The sequence below is a fragment of the Pogona vitticeps genome, chromosome 1 (genome assembly GCF_051106095.1).
Source record: "Pogona vitticeps strain Pit_001003342236 chromosome 1, PviZW2.1, whole genome shotgun sequence".
NCBI classification, from domain to species: Eukaryota; Metazoa; Chordata; class Lepidosauria; order Squamata; family Agamidae; genus Pogona; species Pogona vitticeps.
In genome coordinates, this window is record NC_135783.1 from 11988746 (window position 1) to 12015595 (window position 26850).

Below are 26850 nucleotides of genomic sequence, written 5' to 3' on the forward strand. Positions count from 1 at the left end.
GTCACCTATACCGCTGGTGGAAGGACCACCCACCCTCAAGACCTCCGTCTTGTCCGGGTTCAGCCTCAAACCATTTGACTACATCCATTCCACTACAGTCTCCAGGCAGCGCTGAAGGGACAGGGCAGCATCCACTGAGAAAGCTGAAAAGGAGATGTAGAGCTGTGTGTCATCAGCATACTGGTGACATGATGCCCCACATCCCCTGATGACCCCACCTAGCGGCCTCATGTAAATGTTAAACAACATTGGGGAGATGATCGACCCCTGCGGAACCCCACAATTGAGATTCCATGGGGCCGAGACCCTCTCTCCAAGCTGTACTCTCTGGGGATGGTCCTCCAGGAAGGAACGGAGCCAGGCAAGTGCCAGGCCACCTATTCCAAACTCGGAGAGCCTCACCAGGAGGATACCGTGGTCAATGGTATCATAGGCAGCTGAGATATTGAGGAGGACCAACAAAGACATATTGCCCCCATTGGCCTCCCTCAACAGGTCATCCAACAGTGCGACCAGTGCCGTCTCTGTACCATAGCGCGGCCTGAAGCCCGACTGAAATGGGTCCAGGGCGTTGGTTTCGTCCAAGAACGCCTGGAGCTGATCTGCCACCACCCTCTCAACCACTTTGCTAAGGAAAGAAACATTGGCGACGGGCCTATAATTGCCAATGTCGTCTGTCACCAAACTTGGTTTCTTCCTAATGGGCCTAATGGGTGTCTCCTTGAGGGCAAGGGGTACCTTGCCCTCCTGAAGAGACCCATTAATTATTGCAGTGGCCCATTCGGTTGTTACGGGCCTGGCTGCTTTGATTAGCCAGGCCGGGCAAGGGTCGAGAGAAGAGGTGGTGGCCTGACAGTGATCAAGCACCTTGTTTACCAAATCTGGTGTTACAGGCTGAAAGGAGTCAAGAATTACTGGGCAAGGCGGAATGCTGGACATCTCTGCTCAATCCATTGTATTTAAAAAAGGAGAAAGGTCATGGCAGATGGCCTCCACTTTGGATTTTAAAAATGCTGCAAATTGGTCAGGTGAAATGCTCGGGGAAGGCCATTCACCCAGACCACTTCCGGATAGATCGCAAACTATACGGAAAAGTTCCACCTGCTATAATAAGAAGACTTCCTTCCTTTACTGTGAAGTAAAAGAACTAAGAACTAGTAGTGTTCTCAATGGAAGCACAAGAGCTTACGGTAACCTTCTCTCTGGATATGAATTGTATACCAAAATCACTCGAGTAAATCAAATAGTACCAATTGAGCCAGCCCAATGGCACTGCCAGTTGCTTGCCAATCCTTCAGCCAAAAAGGGTTCCAGAGCCCTTCTTGGGAATCAATAGCCTACAGAACATGAGGGAAAGGGATGATTGGAAAAGGTTTTCCTTATTTTTCAGTGGCTTACTCAACTCCTCAGATTCTGTTAATTCCTGCAGAACATGGTGGGCTATGGCAAAACAATGAACAAGGCCACCAATGTTGTTGAGGAGCCAACTTTACCTCATTCAGGTAAACATGGAAACATGTCCATCCAAGGAGCAGTGTCAAACATCAGCCTGTTTCATTTTGGCATCAGTTGTATTGCTACCCCTTCGATGGGGAGGAGCAACCAAATGCAGGAAGCTGTACCAGGATAGAGAGATCACCTCTACAACCAGTCCCAAGATAAGTCCTACCTAGAAGGCTTTACTTTATGACCACAGGTAGAAGCAACTTGGATGTCCACTGTATGAAATTTGCAGTATAGACTCTTTTATGTCTTCTGATATCAGGGCTTTTGTCCCATTAAAAGAAAAACCCACAGAAAACAGCACATGGGCTTGACTGTCACTGAGATTCAGAAGTAAAAGGCCATGATGGATTGTGATCTTGGAACTGCTTACCCTATTGGCTGCTGTCCCCATGCCTAGTCCTGGTGCTCACAAAAACATCTAGCACTGAGGCCTTCCCTCATCATGCTTGCTGGTTCTGCCTCTTCTATATTATGCTTCATAGCTGGTACGAAGCGGCTCAGATCTTCATTGCACCTTTTTCCTGTCTTGCCTGTGCAAGGGAAGGAAGCCGGTGGCCCCATCCCTGGTCTCCTCCTTGTCACGCTTGGTGGTGGCTGGCGTAATCTGAACTGAATAGAATGGGCAAGGGCCAGCTGCTGATGGTCAGTGTTTTGATATGTGATGCCAAGAAGGGGGGGAAGCTAGCTTGTGACAGCTCGCCCCAAACCCTGATTCAGGACTGACTGGGCCAGTCTTTGGAGATTGGCTGCTCCTCTGGAAAAAATCCGCACAACTGGACCCTGACTGCTGATCTGATGGGAAGTGTTCTCTTCTGGATTGCTCCTCCGGGAGCCACAGGAGAAATAAATGTAGTCTTATGTGGATAAAGGTTATCTCACACAACACGAACACTGAGCAGTTCAATTTAATTTTCCATGCTGCAGGCAGGGCATAGATACTTACCTGAAAAATCAAGAGCACACACTCCTCTTTGGTGTTGGCTTTTTAGCAGTGACAAACACTTAAGCGTCTGCGTATCCCAAACATGAATCGCAGCATCCCTCCCAACCTAGACGAGACAAGGGATCTTAACAGCAATGCATCAAAAACAGTCAATGATAATTTATATCCACCATAAAGATAATCCTTTTACAAGCAAATAGGCTTCTAGGTTTCTCAACCTTGTGCTTCGTATGCATTGCTCCCTGTAATTTCTTAAATTTCTTCAGCAACCTGCCTACATTAGACGTGAGCTGCCCACATTCTTCTCTAGCCTCCCCTTTCTTCACATTTCAGAGGTGTTGCGCTTCTCTCTTCTGGTTCTATTCTGCTCTCATAACTCCTTCACCCTTGCTTCATGTTTAAAGAATGCTCACAAAAGATCTCGTGCTTGATCTGCCTCTCAAACACTCCTGTGATGTAGGGCATGGTCAGCTTTACACAACAGCTTGGTTTCTCAAGGAGTTAGGCAGGATGACAGCTGGAACACAGCTGGAGTTATATCTCGGAGCCAATCATGACTGGACACAAGTGAGACCATATTACCATGCTTATTTTGTGCCACTGACAAAATCTTCTTCTTCACTGGTCCAACTCCATAATCAGGCAGCTGCCCAGCAGATTTGGGGGACAGGATTAAATTATTATAATCATGCCCTAATAGGGAAGTAGGCGGAAGATTGGATGCCTCCTGTGCCAATTTTAAGAGGCCTTTTGCAGGTGAACTGCTAATCTTCATTCTCAAATTAACACAATTTCCGATTCAATTCTTGCAGACATGTCAAAGAGCACAGTATAGTCTGGTTTTATGGCATTATTTTCAGTTGTGGTCAATCATCTTTATTCTTAGCCACAGTCCATTTTGGTCGCTAGATATAACCTGGACGCATACTATAGATTGTGTGAGATGATCTTGATGGAGATTATCTATTTCAGTCTGAATTCTGTGCTCAATTCGGCACTGTTTTGGTTACTCTAATGGATATCATCTTAGTGGGAGAAGGTTATTGCAAGAGTGAACCTCCTAATTCTCCTTGATCTTTGGGCCATCTAATACCACCAACCAATGTGTTTTGCTTGAACAGCTCTGCCAGAAGTGAATAAGAGGTAAACTAATGGAGTAGTCCTTTCTTACACCATTGCTGTTTTCATATAATGGGGGAGGAGAGTCACTTACCACTTCTTAAGCAATGGGTCTTGTGAGTTTCCATGTTGTTCCTTCTGTGCACTCATCAGGAGTATTAGCTCTACTGACAATGACTGATAACTATTCTGGCACTGGCTTCCCCACCTATTTATTTCCCAGACATTCTGAAACATGTTTTATGTCCTGTACGTATGGCTATCTTTATGGTTGTTATTTTCTATTGTCCTGTCATTTTACAATCTTATTATATCATCCTGGTGGCATATTTTTTTTAACCCATTGTATATTGCCGTAATAGCTTTCTTTAAAAAGCTTTAAACAGATGGATGGATAATTAACATCCAAATCCTCTTTTTTGGAAACCCTCTGTTGTAAGCTTTGGGGCCACAGTGCTCTTCTCATGTAAACCGTATCTGTCTTTACCAGCTTATACCTGATTTTACTGGAGTGTAGCTTCCCCCCACCCACAATGTGTTCCTCAGTTTTGTGTCTCTGTCTTCTTCATTTTCATTCCTGCCACCCTTGCAGCCTGTCTAGTACTGTACTTCATCTTTCTCCCGTTGTTTGGCTTTCAGCGGTTGCTCCTCTGAACTTTAAGCTTTCAAGTATTTCTTTTCTCCCTTCTGCGTTCTATTTCAGGGTGATCCTTTGACCACCACTATCATGCTGATGATTCATAAATCCTCTTCTTCATCCCTACTTGCTTCTCTCTAGCGAAACTAAATAGTTTCTGTGACATGTAGCCATCAAGGGATTCTTATATTCCCCAAATCGAGCCTCTGTATTTTTATTTTGTTCTAAATGTCATCCAACCTTTTTTTTATTCTTCTTACTATAAGATACTATATTTTTCTTCTCACAAATGTCTCAAACTTCCTTACAGTCCCACATGGGAACCACTGATCCTCTAATCTGCACTTATAATTTAAACAACTGATAGGATGAGTCACTTAAATAGACATAGTGGACACTTTACTTCCTAAATTGCATCAAACCTTTACTGCACAACAGTTTCTTTCCCTTGTATATCATAAATTCACTCAATGATCTAAATAAAAAATTGAAAAAACAAACAAACAATTCTTTTTCTTCATATGTCTAATGAGATGTACAACCACAGAAGGCCAAGAACCACCCAGTTCACTTCCTAATCTCAACGTCTCTGGGCTCCTTCCATAGAAACTGAAGTGACTAGACTGGGGATAAGGAAAGGCAAGGCGGTGGTGAGGTGGAGAGAAAAAGTATATATAGGGGTTGGTGAATTGCCTTGTTTGACTTCCTTATAGCTTACACTATCCTGGAGGAAGGACCCTAGCTGTTGGTCGAGATAAGGATAGACTGCAACATTCTGTTGCAGAGTCAGCATGGCAAACACTAGCTGAAATTCTGTTGCACAATTATACAAATACCGTAACTTTTGGAAGTGAATTGCCCTAAGTTAAGAAAGCTCTGTAGACATCATCTGTTCCATACTAAGTAGCGGACTCAGCAGGCAGCAGAAAATGCCTGTGGAGATTTCTTAACTTACTTAAAACTCTACTTGCTTAACTGTACAACAGGATTTCAGCCACCATTAATTTATTTAAAATATTTTTACCCTGCCTTTCTCCTTAAAAAGGACTCAAAGCGGTTTATATCATTGAAAGGCAATGTTTAAAGCTGAAAATGATGAGTATACAATAGTCATTAAAAGACATATTTATAGCTAAGGACAAAAAGCTCAAAGAGGCAACTTGCATCATTGAAAGACAATATTAAAGCTAAAGCAATAATTATACAAATATTACAAGAGAACCAACAAATTGCACTCTGAGTGATGGTAAACAAAAGTAGTACTAAAGACCAGATTCAGAGCAGTAATGCATAACAATATCTCTAAATGGTTGTAGGTTTTTCGGGCTATTTGTCCATGTTCTAGAGGTTTTTCTTCCTAACGTTTCACCAGCCTCTGTGGTCCGCATCTTCAGAGGACAGGAGTTTAGAACTCTGTCTGTGTTCTATCCTACACTATCCCACACACTGCACCAGAACACAGGCAGAGTTCTAACTCCTGTCCTCTGAAGATGCCGGCCACAGAGACTGGTGAAACGTTAGGAAGAAACACCTCCAGAACGTGGACAAACAGCCCAAAAAAATCTACAACAACCATCAGATACTGGCCGTAAAAGCCTTTGAGAATACAAATCTATCTAAAAGTCACACTCATGTAGCCAGTCACTGAGGAAAGGCTTGCCTGAAGAGAAAGGTCTTTTCCTGCTTGCGGAAGGAGAGCAAAGATGAGTCCAGTCTGGCTTCCTGTGGGAGGGAGTTCCAGAGTTTGGGAGCAGCAACAGAGAAGTTGCCCTATATTATTCCACTTTACTATCCCAAAGGATTTAGAATTTTTACAAAACAAAGTTGCTAGAACTAACAGGTAAATGGCAAAAACCACTTTTCACATTGATTTGCCGGCAACATTTCTCCTAAATGCTCACCTGTCCAGTAGCAACATAATCTTTCACAGGATGGATGGCTAGACTAAGGATGTCATCATCATGACCAAGATACAGCCTTTGGGTATGTTGTTGTCTGCTATACACAACAGCAACAGCAGCAATATGGTAAACTACCTCCCCAGTCTGTGTGTAGAACAAGTTGTTGCGACAGTCATAACCTCTATAACTGTAATGAATTGAAAAATACACAGACAAGCCAGAAAATAAACATTTCAGTAAAGGTCTTGCAAAGTATGGAAGCAAAGGAACTAACATCTGGGTCTTGTGTACCTTTATGCTCATGTACATTTTCCTCTCTGTGTGTGTGTGTGTGTGTGTGTGTGTGTGTGAGAGAGAGAGAGAGAGAGACAGAGAGAGTGAGAGATGCATTCAAAAGATTGATTCTAAGAGAAAACTGTCACAAAACAGCAGACTATTTGCAATTAGTTAAGTGATTTCTGTCACATTAATAATAATAATAATAATAATAATAATAATAATAATAATAATAATAATAATAATAATAATAATAATAATAATAATAATAATAATAATAATAATAATAATAATAGTAATAGTAATAGTAATAGTAATAGTAATAGTAATAGTAATAATAATAATAATTTACGCTGGATGAGCCTTTGCCAGGCCTCTGGTTGCAGTATATGACCCAGCCTTCCACTAACCCTGGTGCTGTTCAATGCCAGGTCTGTATCGAATAAGCCCCAGGTGATTCATGACCTTATCCTGGAGGAGAATGCAGACCTGGCATGCATAACCGAGACGTGGCTCAATGGGGAAGGTGGTCCCCCCCTGGCTCTCATCTGCCCGCCCGGTTATGATGTCCAGCACCAGGGTAGACTGGAAGGACGGGGAGGGGGAGTAGCCATTGTCTATAAATCCAACTTGGAGGTTACCAGGCGCTCCTCGGTGGTAAGGCCGGGTCTAGAGGCACTCCGCGTGTCGATAGGGGCCAGGGATGGAATTGGGATTTTGGTGGGCTACCGTGCTCCCTGCGGCCCAGCCACTTCCCTTCCGGAGCTGGCTGACTTTGTCTCCGCGGCATTGTTGGGATCCCCGAGGCTTCTGGTCTTGGGTGATTTCAACGTGCATGCGGAGGCAGAGGTTACTGGGCCAGCTCTTGAGTTCTTGGAAACCATGGCTTCCTTGAACATGTCCCAACATGTCAATGGCCCCACCCACGTGGGTGGCCACACGCTAGACCTGGTTTTTTCCTCCAGTTGGGGCGAGAGTGGTCTGATGGTGACGGACCTTGTGTCTATCCCCTTGTCATGGTCAGATCACCACCTGATAAAATCTAACCTCACAGTGGCTCTCTCCCCCCGCAGGGAGCAGGGGCCTATTTCCATGGTCCGCCCTCGAAGACTACTGGATCCGATCGGTTTCCAGGAGGCCATGAGAGGGATTACGGCTGACCTGGCTAGCGCTCCTGTTGACGTCCTGGTGGACAGCTGGTCCACCGCTGCCACCCGGGCAGTCGACACGATCGCGCCCAAACGCCCTCGGCGCAGAACTCGTCCGGCGCCCTGGTTCAACCTGGAGCTCCGGGCGATGAAGCGAATTAGGAGAAGGCTAGAGCGTAGATGGAGGAAGAACCCGACGGACAACAACTGGATAGCTGTCAAGGTCGCAACTAACCTTTACCTAAATAAGGTGAAGGCTGCATGTAGATCTTTCTTCGCTAACCGGATAAGCGAAGCGTCCAACCAGCAGGCGGAGCTTTTCCGTATAGTGCGCAACCTATCCGGAGTTGGTCCGGGTGATAGGCCTCCCCCTAGTTTTTCACCTGACCAATTTGCGGCATTTTTTAAATCTAAAGTGGAGGCCATCCGCCGGGAGCTCTCTCCTTTTTTAAATGCAGTGAATCGAGCTGAGATGTCCAGCGCTCCGTCTTGCCCGGTTATTCTCGACTCTTTCCAGCCAGTAACGCCTGATTCTGTGGCCAGGATGCTTGACCGCTGTCGGGCCACCACCTCCTCCTTGGACCCTTGCCCGGCCTGGCTAATCAAAGCAGCCAGGCCGAAAACAACTGAATGGGCCACAGCAATAATAAATGGGTCTTTCCTGGAGGGCAGGTTCCTGCCTGCTCTCAAGGAGACACTCATTAGGCCCATACGAAAGAAACCTAGTTTGGCGGCGGACGAAATTGGCAACTATAGGCCCGTCGCCAATATTTCTTTCATGAGCAAAGTGGTGGAGAGGGTGGTGGCAGACCAGCTTCAGGCACTCCTGGATGAAACAGATGGCCTGGATCCGTTCCAGTCAGGCTTCAGGCCGCGTCACGGTACAGAGACGGCATTGGTCGCCCTGTATGATGACCTGCTGAGGGAGGCCGACAGGGGCAAAATGTCCCTGCTGGTCCTCCTCGATATTTCGGCGGCCTTTGATACCGTCGACCACAGTATCCTCCTGGGGAGGCTCTCCGAGTTGGGAATCGGTGGCCTGGCGTTAGCCTGGCTCCGTTCCTTCTTGGAGGACCGCCCCCAGAGAGTTCAGCTTGGGGAGAGTGTCTCGGCCCCGTGGAACTCCAACTGTGGGGTTCCACAGGGGTCGATTATCTCCCCAATGCTATTTAACATCTATATGAGGCCGCTAGCAGGGGTCATCAGGGGGTGTGGAGCGCTGTGTCATCAGTATGCTGATGACACCCAGCTCTACATCTCCTTTTTACCAACTGCAGGTGATGCCGTCCTGTCCCTTCAGCGCTGCCTGGGGACTGTACTGGAATGGATGCAGGAAAATGGCCTGCGGCTGAACCCGGACAAGACGGAAGTCCTGAGGGTGGGCCCCCCCGTGGTTGGTGGCTTGGTTGGCTCTCTCTCGTTTGGGGGGGCCACCCTGGCTCCGGTGAGTGGGGTCCGCAGCTTGGGCATACATTTGGACCCGACGCTCACCATGGAAACACAGGTGGCGTCGCTTGTCCGCTCCGCCTTTTTCCACCTTTGGCGGATTGCCCGGCTGCAGCCCTATCTCGACTCGGGGGCGCTCACCACCTTAATACACGCGCTCGTAATCTCAAGATTAGATCACTGCAACGCGCTCTACGTGGGGCTACCTTTGAGGCTGATACGGAAACTCCAGATGGTGCAGAATGCAGCAGCCAGACTCCTTACCGGAGGGAGAAAATTCCACCACATTTCTCCTATCCTGGCTAGACTGCATTGGCTGCCCATTCGTTTCCGTATTGACTTCAAAGTTTTAATGCTCACTTATAAGGCCCTAAACGGTTTGGGACCTCGATACTTGGCGGAACGCCTTCACCCACCAAGTTCTACCCGGACCACCCGCGCGACCCAGGAGGTGAGGCTGAGGAGCCTGACGCCGAGGGAGGCCCGGAGGGAGAAGACACGAAACCGGGCCTTCTCGGCGGTGGCTCCTCGCCTTTGGAACAATCTCCCTCCTGAGATTCGCGCAGCCCCTACGCTGGGTACATTCAAAACTCAACTAAAAACATGGCTCTATGTCAAGGCCTTCCCTCCTGCCAGCACCTAATCTAACTTAATTTATTTTTCTCTTCTTTATCTATTTATTATTTGCGATTATTTATGATTTTTGTCATTTTCTGTTAATTGATTTTTAATTTATTTTATTATAATTGTATATATGTTCCTGTTAGCCGCTCAGAGTGGTATAGATTTACCAGATGAGCGGGATATAAATCAAATAAATAAATAAATAAATAAATAAATAATAATAAAAAATATCTGCAATCAATGATCATTCATAGTATGATTATGTAAATGTTCCCTTTGCTTCATGAATGTTGCCCTTCTAGTTCCACTCTCTGTTCTTAATGAAATTGGACTTTCCAAGTTCCACACAAAATAACAAGTTGTCTGCTATGCTGATCAATAAAATTTGTTTGCATTTCCAGGAGACGCTGTATACCACTTTCATTTCTGCAATGTTACCAAGCAAAAACAAAACAAAACAAACAAAAACTAAACTATCACCACCCTATTTATTTTTTATTTGTTGTCAAAAAGAGTCCTGCATAAATTGCAACAGGCCCAGTCAGGACTCCCAGTCAGTTAAGTACAATGCAGAAAATCATTATGAAAACCATGCCATTCTGGTGGAAAAACAAAACAAAAGTTGTTTCAATCCATTGAGATGGATTTCCATTTTTTTTCTTTAACCTTTAAAAGTCTAGGGTCAAGCCTTTATGTATTAAATCATATAAGTCCTGAATTTAGGTTGTTACATTAAAGCCATAGAGTCTCTCTGGAAAAAATAAAGAGGCATCAGGGTCCTTTCATGCTGAGAATAGTAACACCAGTTGGACATGGTCAGTGTAGATGAGCAGTGAAGGCAGGTTAACCCTGATTATATGGAGGCAATCTGTTCAGATATTAATCTGCATTCAATGGGAGCTGTCCAAGATGTTGAACTCTAACCCCCAAACAGGTTCAGAACCTTGGACAACTCCTGTAAAGTTCACACTAAACTCTCCAGCAAATTCACACTCCCCCAGTTGAAATCTGCACCAACATACAGTGCGGAAAGGGAAGAAATTGCTGAAATCCTGCTGCGCTGTTATGAAAAAGACATAACTTTTGGAGGTGAATTGTTGTATGTTAAGAAATCTCTATAGGCACGATCTGTTGCATACTGAGTTACATACTTGCCATGCAACAGATCATGCCTACAGAGATTTCTTAACTCATAGCAATTTGCCTCCAAAAGTTATGTCTTTTGTATAAAGTGGATTTCAGCCAATATGTTTGTGTTTTTGAAGGATTTGCCCATAATCCTTCATATTCAGGATGGAAAACTAGAAGATTTCCCCATGTGTACTATAACTGTGAATATAGAATTCTTCATAGTTTTCTCTCTTTTCTCTCTCTTGATTATTAAGGAGTGTACACATTTCCATTTTCTTTAAAGAGACTTTGGAAATCTTCAAGAAATCTTTTAAAAAATAGAACACCAGATCTCTGCTGGACCTTCTCTTATAGAGCTTTGTTTATTTGTTTGAATACTAATCAAAAGCTTTTGATCAGGAAGCTTTCAACAGACATTAATTTCAAACATGAAGCACCACAGCAGGCCCAGAACAAAGCGATACTAAAAATAAACCCTGCTTTCAGAAAGGCTGAAAAGGTATAGAAAGTCACAGAAAAAAGTCACTAAGCAAAATAAGAGAAATGTTATAGTGATGATGATAAAACACCAATAACTATGTTATGGACATCAAATACACTGCCTCAAAAAGCCTACAATCTCTGCCTATTTAAGTTTTCCTAAAATATATATTACTTTTTTCCTGCAAACTGAATCCCATAAATATGAAAAACAACAACAACCCAAAAGTAGTTACTACTAAAAAAAATCATACCCGTGTATAAATTGCAGTTTTAAACTGTCCTCAGGGGCTCGTTCTCTTTTAAGGAAGGGCACTGAGTGGTTTTTCTCTTTACTTTGCTGTTTCAGCTGAGGTAGGTCTTCTTTGTAAACCTAAACGAATAATAGTTTAGTTGAATTACATTTTCCAAGTCCACTAATTCACATCACTTTTGTTATCTGTAACACTAAGGTACCTGAGATTTTTCAAGACCTGTATCACTGTCTGTTACTGCATTATCAAATCAGTCTGTTTGAGATGACTGGATTCTATGTTCTAGAAACATCACTCAGCAATGGAGAATCAGGTCAACTTCATTCAAATGTTATATGAAACGGATTTTGGAATCGAAGCAGGCATTTCACGTTTTCCCTTTTTGTTTAGGTAACACATTTTAAAGAGTTAATAATACGTAGTTCACTCCACAATTACTGAAAGGAGATCTGATAATATTATACAAAACAAGCAGGAGTTTCTAAATATCACAAGAATTAGGCGACAGATTTACATTACTTACATATCTCCAAATACTAGCCATGTAAATCTGTTGAAGGGAAGCTTTTAAAATGCACAGCTGCTGGATCTTTATGAAGGTAGACATTATGACATCGGTTTAATCCAATGGTACATTAAAAACAGATTTAAAGATGTGTATTTATGTAACTTTGTGGGGCTGCAAGAGTCTAAACCCCTGGAGATTTGTTGCAAATTTTTATTGTATTTGTTGTATTTTACCTATAAAGCACTGCATGCAAATAACTCTACTCCTTAATATGTGAGCTCTGAATGTAGCTCTAGATATTTCCATCAACTGTCTATCAGTGACTTTCCTATATTTTTTCCTCCATGCCCTTCTGCCAGAGTTACAGCAGCTCACATCATTCTATTTTCAGTTGGCATATACTCTTGTTGTAATGTATACTAATGTATACACAGAAATGCATAATATACATAGCATCTTAAAACAAACTATATTGAAGCTTTTTCCTGTACACAAATGTAAGCAGAAGGAACTTCTGCATGCACATGAAGAAGGCAGCAATTCCTTCTATTGTAAAAGCTTCTGTGGAAGATCCTTGACTCTTCAAGAGAAGCTTTTTAATGATGGGGGAAATAACGTCATCTGGCTATGATCTGTTGGAAGGATTAAAAAGTCCCTCTTGCAGACGAGGCAACAGACATGTTTAGATCCAGGGTATTCCCAGACAGATGGCTCCTAGTGCTACCAATCAGCAAGAAAATTGGAGCAATTCTGACATTCTCTTCTTAAAGGATTAAATGATTCTGGTAACAAAAAGGATGGAAGAAATTACAGAAAAACCCTCAAGGGTTAAAAATTGAAGGTGACCTTGCCTAGAAGGCCTGTAAAATCCTATAAACAACTGCACAATGATTGTACAAGAAAAGCCATGCCTGGAAGTGTCTGCAAGTCACAAAATCCAAAATGTCAAGGGCTTAGCGTCCACTGCAAGTAAGAACTCTACAGGGCAAGTGAACTGTGCAAATAATGCTTTAACAAAAGTAATGCAAATTGAGCAAAACAATAGTAGCTGTTGCTTTGCTGTGCAGAGTCTGAAGGATCGGAAGCATGAGTGGGTGTCATTCAAAAACCATTAACCAGTCATTCTGTGCTTGATGTGTGTGTGTCCTTTGCTTCTCAAAGAGAAAAAACACTAGTTTTGACAGAGACAATATATGCAAATTGTGCAAATTCTTTCTGCTAATTAAAAACTAGTGTGAACTAGAACTAAGGATTTTCAGGAGCATTGACCATTCTTTGTCAAGGTTTCTCATTCTAAAAGGATGACAATAACTAATTTTGCAAATACCCCAGTATGGTGTACCAGGAATTCTTTACATCCTCAGTACACAACGTCTTCCCACTTCTACCCCCAAGCAATTGCTCTCCAGAGGCCTATTGCCTTAGGGAATATATATCAAAACACAAGAGATTTTTTAGCTTGTTGGTTCTGACTACACATTGCTTACCTGTCGAACGTAGTTGATTTGAGCCTCTTGCTCAATATCTGAGTCTAATTCTGGCACATCAGATAAATCTGAATCTGATTCTTCACTGTGGGAATCTATGCCACTTTCTGCATAAGAATATACCAGATGACAGTAATCATTGAAAGGCAATTAAAAATTAAAGTCACCATCCCAGGAATAATGAACTCAAAAACTTCCACACAATTTAAACCACTGGCAAAAATTCCAGGACACAGTGAACACTTGTGATTTGATGGCGCAAAAGGGCAGAGTGATCTCTGCAAGTCAAAGAACACGAATCACAGTGTTCTTTCACATCACCCTTCTGCTAAATGTTCAATGCATTTTCTCTTTTCCATAATGGCCTATATAGCTACACTATTGTCCACTTAAAGCAGTCTCCCCCGTTTAGCTTATGAATGGCAACAGTAGCGTTCAAAGACAACCCTAGCTTTGCACATTGTTCCCCTGTCTGTGTACATATTACTTTCTAGGACTGTGACCAATTTCCTTCCAACAGCACTGCTCACTTAAACTGCATGTCTTTCAAAAAATTCCAATGAACTGCAAAGATGAAAAGGTCAGTGCTAACATGGAGACAGTATTATTCAGCTTCAATTTTATATAGCCTTGCAAATTGTGTGCACCCAACATGCATATCCACATGTATTATTCAATATACTGCTATCCTCGCATGCAATTTACATAGATTTCCTCAAATATTTCTCCATATCGTAAGTGTCATTATTGCACTGTTTACATTGCACACATTAGAAATTAGATTGTACTACACTCTGAATAACTGCTGGCTGTTGAGTATAAGGGAGTGATAGTTAAACATGAGAAACCTCTTATACAAGTGATAGAATGGTAAAATGTCACTGACTACAATGAATTTGAAAAAGGACAGAGCCCTACAGCAAAGAACAATGCCTCTAAAACATGTGGTATGTGTGTTTCTGTATTTGGATCATGCACATAATTGGCATACAAAGCTGCTTGTGGATTCTGCAAAATATAGAGGAATCTGAGCATCTTTCCAAGCAAGAGAAATATTCATTTTCCTCATTTATATACTCATAAACTTAACAAAATTTCAGATAATTTTAATACACAATTGCCCATGTAACAACTGACAACTCATATAATAACAATTGCCCATATAACAACTAATTAGTAAATTAAATTCCACATCTTGTTGGCTTTAGAAATATATTTTCACTCATCTCTGCTTAGAATGCAATCAGGCAGCAATATGAGATCACCTCGGATCACAATGGAAAGGGTCAATTTCCTGGTACCTTCTTTAAAGGAACTTTTCCAAGCGACATTTCTGTCCACATGCAATCCAGTCTCGATTGCTCACCCCAGCTCCAAAAGAAGAATCGTTTTGCCAGCGCACCAAAACAGTCTGGCATGCAGTGGGGTCGGGTTAGCTCATGATCTTCTAAACGTCATTAGATTGAAACAGACGGTGCCCTAAATTGCCATCTGATCTCACCCTTAGTGACTTAATATGTGAGCATTCTCTGACAAAGAATATGCTTCCTGACTGTCTCTTATTTAAGAAAGCTGTGCCTGAGAAAACACAGGTATCTGTATTAAAACAAAAGGCAATGCGCATGCTGTGTTTAAAAAAATAATAATGGGACACTAATAATCACAAGTATCCCTGCACTACATCAAAGCCTTTTCACTTGTAATCTCCTTCAAAAGCCTGCGAAAACAGGGTTTTAATTTTTGTTACCTTGGGGTATAGTTTCAAGGATCCCGTTTGTAATACCTTCTGGAATGAATCGCCATTGAAAAACAGAATGATCTGCACCTCCAGTGCTAACTACCCACTGAAAGTCATGAGACCAACGGACGTTTGTCACATGGGCTGAATGGCCAACGTATTTTCTAAACTTCGCTCCTACAATTGCAAGAAAGATAGTTAAAAATTAAACCTTAACATTTCAAACAGGACATATATAAGTTACTTTTATTTATTTGGATTGTAAATTATTCCAATATTCTCCAAACAAAGTCATCGTCTATAATTTACCTGATCACCATATACAGAGAAGTTACATTTCCAAATAAGTGGTCACCATTTTTTTACTGAACAATTACTGCATTGTCTATTTTACTTCATCCATGTATCAGCAGAAGAAACACATCCACACTTGATGCTTGTGTTTTTCTATTGCAGGAACTATTAGAATCTCCAGTATTTATATATATTATTCAGTTGCAATAATCATACAATATTCTAGTTCTTGATAATAAATGGTACAAATTTCCACAACAATCTTTGTTGTTTCATCTGCAACAAACTGGCCCAGGTTTGAAAATGTTATTTTCTTGGACCAGAAATTCCAGAAGGCTCCAGATACGCTGGCTCTGGTATTCTTGGATTTGTAATTCCAAAGAAATATTGTTTTCAGACTCTGAGACTAAAACAGCAATCTCTCTGGAAACAGGTTTTCCAGAGAGAAATGATCACTGCTGTGATCATTTCTTCTTATGTGCTTTGTAAGAGTTAATAAAAACATCACAGAATATAAATTTGGCACTAGCATGGACTGTGTAGTCAATTATAAAGCCAACTTCTGTCTTATTGATTTCTGAAGTACTGTACTTTTCTCTACTGGCAGTTCACAGTCCCGAGGTGGTACTTCAAAGTGAGGAACCCCACTCTATCTGAATCATGTATTGCCCTGCTTCTGTCATACAATTGGTTTTCTTGTATGTATGTATGTATGTATGTATGTATGTATGTATGTATGTATGTATGTATGTAAGTACGTACGTACGTACGTACGTACGTACGTACTTACTTACTTACTTACTTACTTACTTACTTACTTACTTACTTACTTACTTACTTACTTACTTACTTACTTACTTACTTACTTATTTATTTAATATACCATCTCATTAGTGCTGAAGCCCTACTCTGGTCTCTTCACAAACAGTTAAAATAGAAAACAAAACACTAAACTAAGAAGTATTTATTCATCACAATATATTTCACTTTTCCTTCAATGGGCTCAAGATGACTCCTATGGCCCTATTCCTCCTCATTCTATCCTCATAACAAACACCATGTAGAAGGTTTGCTGTGGGAGTCCATATAAAACAAAAATAGCATATAATGAGCAAGACTTTAGGGTTAAAATCAAAAGCTTGCCTTTGTAACTTGAATAGCAAGATAATCAAACTCGGAATTCTATGCCCTATTTTTGGATAGCTTACAGAATTTATTTTTAAACTTCTGCCAAGGCGTGCGGATATAGGAAAATAGTAAATTGATGTTCCCTACATGTAATGACTCTAGGAAGAATTTGACATACTCAGCCATCAGACAGCCAAACTCAAAATGGTATGTTTGAGTTAAGTTTCCCCGCAGATTTCTCGTGGCAAAGCTTGGAGGTTTTTAAATGTCAGTTGCATTATATGGTTCTACAGTGAGATATCAACCATAAATCAACAGAAAAAAGTCCTTACAAGGAAGTCTGTTTTTAAAAATAAGTGAAAAGACATGTATTAAAAAATGTTCTTAAAGTCGACAGATGTGACTGACAGAAGAGGTTCAATACTCTCGTTCTCAGCGAGTTTGACCGAATACTGTATCATATTCTGTTTCCTGAACAGCATTTTTTTTGAACATGGGAGCTAGCTGCCCTAATCCTTGTGTAATTGCAAAAAATCAAAAGCAGCACCAGCCCTTTGGAAATGTGCCTGGCCCCAACCCCAAGCCCCCCTCCTACGTTTAAGAGGTTGCTAAAGATGCTGCTCTTTACAGAGGCCTTTGATGGCAACCTTGTGCGAACTTGCCTGTCACCCTGTCCACTCTTATTGTTCGGCGTCCCTGATTGTAGTGCTGGAATCGATCCACTCTGTTATCTTTATCTTTGCTTCTGTCCCAATTTATTGTTATTTTGGTTTGATCTGATCAACTTTATTGATTGCTAACTGCCCAGAATTGTGCCTTGCACTAATGGGTGCAGTATAAAGACCGACCGACCGACCCACCCACCCACCCACCCACCCACCGACCAACCAAACCAAACCAAACCAACCAACCAACCAACCAACCAACCAACCAACCAACCAACCAACCAACCAACCAACCAACCAACAATAAATAAATAAATAAATAAAGAATTACAAATAAGGCCAGTTTTGGCCTTCTCAGAATTCTTAAAACAGCCAAAGATGGTATAAAATTTGAGGTTCAGGCAAATAATCCAAAGTTGGGCAGACCTACTGCTCATGGCTCTTGAAACCAGGCTGCCACCAAGGTCAGATGGAGTTTTGCTGATTCCACATGAGAGCAAAGTGTTAAACATGGTATGTTTGTTCTTCAGAGCCATGGGCATCACATCTGCCCCAGTTTTGGTGTTGTTGTTTTTTTTTACCTTTGCCTGATAAAGAGATCTGGGAAAACCAAAAGCTCGCCTGTGCAACTTTTTAATGATCCAATAAAGGTAGTACCCAACACAGAAGATTCTTTGTTGAAGTGTAATGTATATTTAAAAGTCTGAAAATAGTAGTGTGTAGGAATTAAATTGGAAAGAAAAGAAGAAATATAATGAACTGGAAGTCGCTGCTAGTAACCTTCTGGTAGCTACTAAAGAAGAGCACAAACCACCAATTCAGTGGTTTCTGCTAGTTTGTTTAGTGGCTGAACAGGTGTTTGATGCTTCAAAGCCCCGCCTCCTCTGGCAGGTGCCCACTCAGAGGCAGCATCCAGAGGAGGCAGGGCAGGGAAGCCAAGCTGCTGACTCCAAGTGGGAGCTTGGCCATTACACGAATTGGCATGAACTGCTGAACCAGTGGCCATCTAGTGGCCACAGATGACTGGAATCATAAAAGTGAGACTTCATTGAAAACTGCCTCCTCCTCCTCCTTCTTGAAAAACACTAGGCACAGTCAGAATTATAAATACATTGACTGGTATTATGTAACAGATACAAGTCTTAACCAAAAAACTAAGTATCTGTTAAATATCAGCATAGTCGTATACTGTTCCTAATATTGCTGTTTTTTTGTAGCTCTGATTGTGTGGTTTCTGGGATCTGTAACTGCTTACAGTACTGTGTGAAATTTCTTGATATTATTCCCGAAGCCCCACTGACTACGGGGACCACTGAAGTGCGTTTCTCCCAGAGGCGAGATGTTTTGACTGCCAGTCTCTGTACTTGGTTAGTTTTCCCTATTCTTTATTTTCAACTCTGGCATCCCCTAGAATTGCTTCTGTTGCTGTTTCGTTTAAGGCAGTGGTCCCCAACCTTGGGCCTCCAGATGTTCTTGGACTTCAACTCCCAGAAATCCTGGCCAGCAGAGGTGGTGGTGAAGGCTTCTGGGAGTTGTAGTCCAAGAACATCTGGAGGCCCAAGGTTGGGGACCACTGGTTTAAGGCGTCCACACATGTTTTGACTTAAGAGTGATCCATTTGGCTCCATTTTAGAGCTGCCTGACCCCTTTTTAGCACAGCAGTAGGGCTACAGGTCCTTTTGGTGTGATTCAGAGTGCTCCTAATTAGCCTGTTCTGTAGCCCATGCAGATAGTTGATCCAAATACAGCCAAATACAGTGGTGAGTGGTGCTCTCTGAGGTGACAACCCTGTGATGCATTTGGTGGTTTGTAGCATTGAAAGGGATGGTGGAGAGGGCCCCCCCTCTATTTTCATCTACTTTACCATTTTTTAAAATATATTTTCTTAGTAATGCATCACTACTCTAGATAAACAAGACACATTGACAGTATTATGTGTAGATGCTCAGCTGTTCACTGTCACTTATTTTATTTAACAACAACAAAAAAAAGGAAAATCCCCACTGAATGACAGATGTAGGAAAATGTGGGAAAGGGCACAAAGCTGAGTGTCATTAGATGAAAAGGGGTCCAATTGAGGCAACCCAAAGACACATCTGGGCCCTTCTTACTGTAGAAAAGATGCTTATCAGTGTGAACAGAAGGATCGCTCAAGTGAGAGATAAAATAGATTGTACAAAGGATGAAAACATTTTAAGCACACACCACACCACTTCAGCTTTCCCGGTCTGGACATGCCCTGAGTAGCAAAAATCATACTTCCCTCATTATACTACATTTACCAATATATTGCCCACCTAATTGTGTCCCCCCATCCCCCGAATACATTTTAGGGTGAAACCTAAAACCTAGTTATCATGTCCTCAAAACCGTGTCTTCCTTAAGCGTCGAAAGGAATGTTGTCATAGCATGCTTTTTTTCCCTCACTTCCTGTACCTTGCAAATCGGCACCCTTTGTTTTGCAACTGGCTCCTGGGAAGCGAACATAGGATTTATTTGCAAGTCCCAATGGCTCAGTCATGCAACTGTGAGAGAACTGTTGAAGAACTAACACGCTGTCACCTTCTGAATGACAGGTAAGCATGCAATGTAGTTTGTCACTGGCAAAACATCAACTCAGCGTCACAGACAGCAAGAAAGAGATGAGATATGTACAAGGCAGTGCTTTACCTTTTTTTAGACAAGGAAATCGGAACAATTTAACTAATCCGAAATCATCTCCAGTCACCAGAACTGCATTATTATAATTTCCATCCACAGAGTTGATGTCTATAATATTACTGTACTTCGGCCAGATTCCATTCACTTCTGGTCCCATCACACATGTCCACGAAGCCCAGTGAATCCCTTTTATCTCATCTTTGCTTGTTAGGTGCTTTCCAGCTGGAAGAAAATCAGGTTAATAAGCCACAGCCATTTGTTTTCAGGAGTAGAGATGATCACAACATTCTCTCAGTGGCATTTAAACTTCCTACCCTAAGGGATTCTTATCCCATGTGAACCACATTTAATTGACTCAGGAATGCTACATGACAGTGTAAAAGGCCGTAGCTCAGGAGCTTTGCAGGTAAAAAGTCAAGGATGTTTCCTATAGCATGTCCAAGCAGGAGACTGATACATTTGAATAAGTAATATTTTTTCATTCTGAAGAAAACCTTTTCAGGAAGCAGATTGCTATGTGCCATAGCACAGAATCTAAAACACAGTATTTTAGTGTTGAGTGTGTACATGTGTGTTAAAAAGAGAGCACCTTTCCCACCATGGTGGTACCTACAGTATTTATCTACTCGCATTTTTACATGCTTTCGAACTGCTAGGTTGGCAGGAGCTGGGACAAGCGACGGGTGCTCACTCGGTCGCAAGGATTCGATCTTAGGACTGCTGGTCTTCTGACCTTGCAGCACAGAGGCTTCTGCGGTTTAACCCGCAGCACCACCACGTCCCGTAAAAAGAGAGCAAGAGATTACTAATTTAAACTCGTAGATATTGATCAAACAAAATGGAAATAAATTTTTCCATCTTCTTTCCCCCCCCCCCCCCAAATACAGTATTTATACCAACATTGAGAGTGGTCTCAGTCTTGCAGATGTTCAGTAGGACAGGCTAACACTTTAAAGCTAAGATTAATATTTTAAAGGTAAGATGAAGACTTCAAAACTGCCCAGTACAGTGGTGCCTCGCATTACGATGTTAATTCATTCCAGTGAAATCGCTGTAGAACAAAAAGATCGTAAAGCGATTTTTAAAAGCCCACAGAAACGCATTAAAACCCGATTAATGCGTTCCTATGGGTTTGAAACTCACCGTCCAGCGAAGATCCTCCATAGTGCGGCCGTGTAGTGAGGAATCCGTCCCAGAAAACAGCGGGCGGCCATTTTTTTAACCCGGCGGCCATTTTGAAACCGCTTATCAGCTGTGCGAAAATCTTCGTTTTGTGATAATCGGTTGGCAAAGCAGGTAACCGATCATCGCAAAGCAAAAAAACCCCATAAGAAACATCATTTTGTGATCACTTTTGCGGTCGTAAAAACTTCTTCGTTATGCGATTTCTTCATTAAACGAAGCGCTCGTCTTGCGAGGCACCACTATATTACAGAAAATTCTTTATCTATCCTCTGAAGGATACTTTAATCCACAAACCACCAAAAAAAGTCAAGGTTTTATCCTCTCACATCCAACCTAGTCAGCTTTTGTTTAGCTTTTAGAGATTGGGGCTTATGTTTTTAGCCATAAAACTACAGCTAATAAAGATACCTTCTCCACTTACATGGCATCCGGTAGAAGAAGCGTTCTCCTGCACCATCATTAGTCTGCAAGAATTTACTGTCCAGAGACCAGTCAATGTGAGTGATGAAACTAGAAGACCTGTTGCACTCTCCAGTTTTCTTGTACCGCTGAGCAACTGCATAAATATCTACTGGGCCATCATTAGAACCCACGGCAAGGTAGCAGCCATCTGGAGAAAATTTCATTTCATGTATCACTTCTTTCCTATCTTTGATATGAACGACCTCTGTCATATCTCTGCGAAAGCAAGAGTTGGAAATGTTAACAGTAGACCTGTCATTACAAGACCTAAAACATTTAAATTTGCTTTAAGTGTTAGGATTATTTGATAAATGTTGAGAGAGTGTAGTAAGCTAATATTGGGTACTACAAAGGAGCAGACTAATAATCACTCTAGATAGTAGGTAGTAGGATAAACTAGTAGGTTAAACAATGGAAACTTTCTGTTTTATTAACTTAGAAAATCAATTTACTAACAATGATGGAGGGAAGAAATCTCTACATTTGGCTATAGAATCCCTTAGAGCTGGCATATCTACAGCACAGAGTGGGAAAACACACTATGGCATCTATGTGATGATTGCCCCTCCCTGGTTCGCACTGTTTGGGTACATTTGTATGCCATAATTTATTTTCATGTATTAATTTAAAATATTTTTTATCTCATCTTCTCTTTAAAAAAGACCTAAGAAGACATTCCTTTCCAAGACCATCCCAAAGCATTGTGGAGGTTTCTGGACTTCCTCTATGAGTCTGAAGATCGGAAAGTGAGGGCATGTTACAAGAGTACCAAACAAACAAACAAACAAAAAGATTGATAGCTGGAACACAACTGCAGGATAGCCCAGTGGTTTAGGCATCTGGCTGGGGAATCAGAGGTCAGGAACTCAATTTCCCACTGTGTCTCCTTGACAGCGGCTGGACACGACAATCTGTAAGGTCCCTTCCAGCTATGTAGTTCTACAGTTCTAAGATTATTATATATTTAGGCAAGCCCTAGGGCTAGTCTAAATTTTAAAAAAATTCTTTTTTTAAAAAATGTAGTGGATTGCTTCCCCTTAGGATTGATCTTTAAAATACTGATGTCCAAATTCTCAAAGCAGTTATACACAATCAATTCAAAGAGGAAAAAAAATAGATTTATGGTCCCTTTGGTGACAACTTTAAGACATTTATGGCAAAATACTGTATGTTTCTTTGCAAATTAATCTATGGCTGCATAATGTGGTGAACATTTTACTTAGGTTCATAGGCTCCGTGCTTCCTGAAAGTTCTGTAGAAAAGGAACTGAGTCTCATCTAATTTATATTGATCTGTTTTTCCTTTGAGTAACTGCATTTCCAAAAAGCTATACGTTTGAGCTTCAAGGTACTGTTTTATTAAGCCATTTAACTATAGCTCATGTTCCATACACCCTTATTTCCCTGAAATAAACTAGTTCTGCTTCAGATTAACATGGAGAGTTAACTCTTGACCAGATAGGCAGGGTATAAATGAAACAAACAAACAAACAAACAAACAAACAAACAAACAAGTAAGTAAGTAAGTAAGTAAGTAAGTAAGTAAGTAAGTAAGTAAGTAAGTAAGTAAGTAAGTAAGTAAGTAAATTATAAATACTCCAGAACCCTATGGATGCTCAAAAAGTTCAACACATGCCGCTGAAGCATGATGGAGAACAGTGCTAATGACTCTCTGGGCTCATTCATATGGAACATTTGAGCCAGATGTTCTACTCAGTGCCACCTGAACATCTTACTGACACTTCTGTCCACATTTATTCTTAAAACCCCATTCCTGTTCTTTTTTAAGAAACCAGCATCTCTTTAAGAAATGGATCAAAAATGTTTCAAATTATCATAGAACAGAATCTTCGTAGGGTTGGAAGGGGCCTTGGAAGTCAAGAGACCTCATACCATCCCGGACAGATGGCTGTCCAATCTTTTCTTGAAAACGTCCAGTGATGGGGCACCCACAACGGGAGGGGGGGCAGCTGTTCCACTGTTTAATGGTTCTCACCGTCAGGAAATTCCTCCTTATTTCCAGGTTGGATCTCCCTCTGACGAGTTTCCACCCATGGGTTCTTGTCCTACTCTCAGGTATAGTGGAGCATAAATCAATGCCCTTTTTCCTGTGGCAACCCTTCAAATGTTGGAAGACTGCCATTATATCTTCTCTTCGTTAAGCTAAACATACCTAGTTCTTTTAGCCATCCTTCATAGGATTTAGCCTCCAGTCCCCTTTGTTGCTCTTCTCTGCACTCCTTCCAGGGCTTCAGCATTTTTTGTATTGTGACCAGAATTGGACATAGCACCCCAAGTGTGGCCTCACCAGCGTGGTATAGAATGGTACGATCACTTCCCGTGATCTTGATGCTATCCCCTTGTTGATGCAGCCTAAGACTGTGTTGGCTTTCTTGGCAGCTGCAGCACACTGCTGGCTCATCCTTAGGTGGTGGTCCACCAGGATACCTAAATCCCTCTCACAGGTAGTACTGTTGAGCCAGGTACCACCTATCCTGTACCTGTGCATCTTCCTTCTCCTGCCTAATTGCAGGACCTTACTCTTCCCACCACTGAACTGCATCTTATTGGACAGGGCCCAATGTTCAAGTCTGTCTGGTTCCTTCTGAATGTTGAGCCTATCTTATGAGTTATTAGCAATTTCCCCCAGCTTTGTGTCATCAGCAAATTTGATGAGTGTGTTTCTTGAAGAAATGCTTTTAATTTTTCAAAAGCAATTTTGTCCAGTCAATTCTTTTCTCCACCTTTGTTTCAGTAGGTATTGGTAGCACTAAAGTGGAAGCTTCTGCAAATATCCACTGCAACTCTATCTTGTACAGCATCTATCTTCAGGAACAACTCTTTTAAATATCAGGAGGAAGCCCAAACTGTGATCTATTTCCACATGTGATCACACTCTAAATGTCTCTTCTGAGACTTTTTTTGTATTCAATAGGACAGACAAAGCTTTACACACTAATTTCTCTTATTATCAAGGAGCACCTATGACTTATATTTAAATCTGAACTTCTCTGTATTCTCTTACAGATTCATGTTTCTATTTCTTATTCTTACAAGGAACTACTTCAGTGGAAGCAGTTCAGAGGGTTTTTTTTGTGTCGCTAATGATAACACTAATGATAATGATAAGTTTTGACCAAACTCTGGGAGGCAGTGGAAGACAGGAGGGCCTGGCGTGCTCTGGTCCATGGGGTCACGAAGAGTCGGACATGACTTAACAACTAAGCAACAACAACAATGATAACACAAAACCAACATTTGTGTCTGACATGTAGCCTTACTAAGCATGACAGCCAGTCCCATATGCCTTCATGTGAATGTGCACAATCCTGCATTTCATGCATTCTTCAATAAAATTTCATTTGCTACCTTATATACACTATGTAGCCCACTGCAAACACAATTTTGGTACAATTAACCATGGTGTACTAGACTGTTAGAAAATTTCCCCTTGAGTGTTGAACAATGAAATTGTGGTTTAAACTCATTTTTGCAACCCAAGCCATCAAACCAGAATCTGATCACGAAAAGTTTTGGGTTAGTCCTACAGGACAGAACTGCCAATGTTAAGCATGCAAGGGGATGAGGAAAGAAAAAGCACGATGACATGTATTTATTCTCAAGTTGAGAAACTACAGTTCATTAGACATGTCTGAAAGAGGCCACTGAAACATTCCAAAACTGGTACATCTCAGTTTTGCTCAGTTAGACTTAACATCCCTTTCCTTTTTCGCTTACCTTACTCTCAGAACAATGAAAGAGCCATCTTTCATTCCCAGTGCCAGCTGAGATCCATCAGGGCTGAAAGACACACTCCGCACAGCTTCTTCCATATTACAACGAGCAATCAAGGCATGGTCAGCAAGGCTCCATAAGCTATTCAAGAAAGAAAAGACTAGATAAGATTGCCTATCATTATAGAATGTTTATTATTTAATTTTTCTTGGCCATGGATTATTTAATCCTACACTAAACTCTCTCTTCCAGCTATAATGACTGGATCTCTTTCATATGCACCTAACTGATATATATATCCCCCTGTGCAGTTAAACACACTCAAACATAGGGTTTATTATTGTGTAAAGCATTTACATTCATTTGAATGATATGATTAAAACAAAGATTGAATTACAATCTTTAGAAGTAATTTACCCATTGTACAATCAAGTGAGTTTCAGGACCTAAAAACCTAGATCTGGAGATGAAGACAGCCAATAGTATTTATAAACTACCACTTCCCAAAGTCTACATACTGTTATTTATGTATTTTGTCCCACTGTCATCTCTGAACGAAAAGGTTCTAAAAACAGTACACAGTACTTGCCCATCCTCTGAACTCTACAATAAATTTATTAGCATTAACTGGCTGCATGTGTCCATAGCTAGCCTGCTGCCATGTCCTGGCTCATATCTGGCAATACATTTGAAAGCAATTTTACAACTAGAAAGTGTCAAGATGCATTTTTCACAGAAATGGCATTCTTTATACCTGCCATTTTTGTATATTCAACGTGAAAACAAAGCCTGGTTTTATCTCCCATCAACCAATCACCAAATAAAAGCAAGCTAATGTGCAAATTTGGAAGTTGCAAAACAATACTGGATGATAATCAGACATCCTTTATTTCTTATAGCAGCACCATTCCCAATTGCAAACTGCTGTCCTGTCTCTTTATGCCCCCACTTTACCTAAACTGCTTAGCAAAAGATTGCAGGGTTGTTGTTTTTTATCCCAGCCTGGAGAGGAGACACTATCAAAGAATTTCTTTTTTCACTACTGAGTTCATTCAATTTTTTCCCAGTGTGCAGTGTAAAGGTATGGCCTAAAAGACTGGTACAGTATCCTTAAGTTGGCAAAAATCTATGGTTTATAAATTTTATAAGCTTTAATACAAATGAAGATAGAATAAATAGCATCAAAAATACAGTGTAAAAAAGAAACAGCTTTTTTTAAATAGTTAAGAGCTACACAATCTTAAAGAGGAGTTTCAAAATATCAGGAATGATCCATGATGCTCAGTGGATGAAAAGGTTCAATAAGGAATTACTTCCATATTTTGGCCTTTTGATATCAGGGGAAGGAGGAGATGGGTGAGGTAGATCCATCAATGTCATATGAGCATGTGAACATGGACATCCTTCTAAGGGAAGAGGTTGTATACTTGGGGGATGGCATGCTACCTTGGGTCATTTTGAGGAGAAAGGTGGGATAGAAATATTTAAATAAATAATTAAATGAATAGTGTCAAAGCCAACAC

At 41.4% G+C, this 26850-nt stretch overlaps 1 protein-coding gene across 5 annotated transcripts in view; it reads right to left on the bottom strand.

Annotated features, from left to right (window-relative positions):
* The window catches only part of EML6 (EMAP like 6), a 184638-nt gene that overhangs the window by 73201 nt on the left and 84587 nt on the right, over positions 1 to 26850 (bottom strand). For all 5 annotated transcript variants that reach the window (XM_072987358.2, XM_072987351.2, XM_078382311.1 and 2 more), the window contains exons 9-16: positions 25331 to 25468; positions 21553 to 21809; positions 19956 to 20168; positions 15208 to 15375; positions 13461 to 13567; positions 11466 to 11584; positions 6107 to 6293; positions 2450 to 2555 (exon numbers count right to left, since the gene is read on the bottom strand). In XM_072987358.2, coding sequence (XP_072843459.2) covers positions 2450 to 2555; positions 6107 to 6293; positions 11466 to 11584; positions 13461 to 13567; positions 15208 to 15375; positions 19956 to 20168; positions 21553 to 21809; positions 25331 to 25468 — 1295 coding nt within the window. The remainder of the gene's footprint in view (positions 1 to 2449; positions 2556 to 6106; positions 6294 to 11465; positions 11585 to 13460; positions 13568 to 15207; positions 15376 to 19955; positions 20169 to 21552; positions 21810 to 25330; positions 25469 to 26850) is intronic.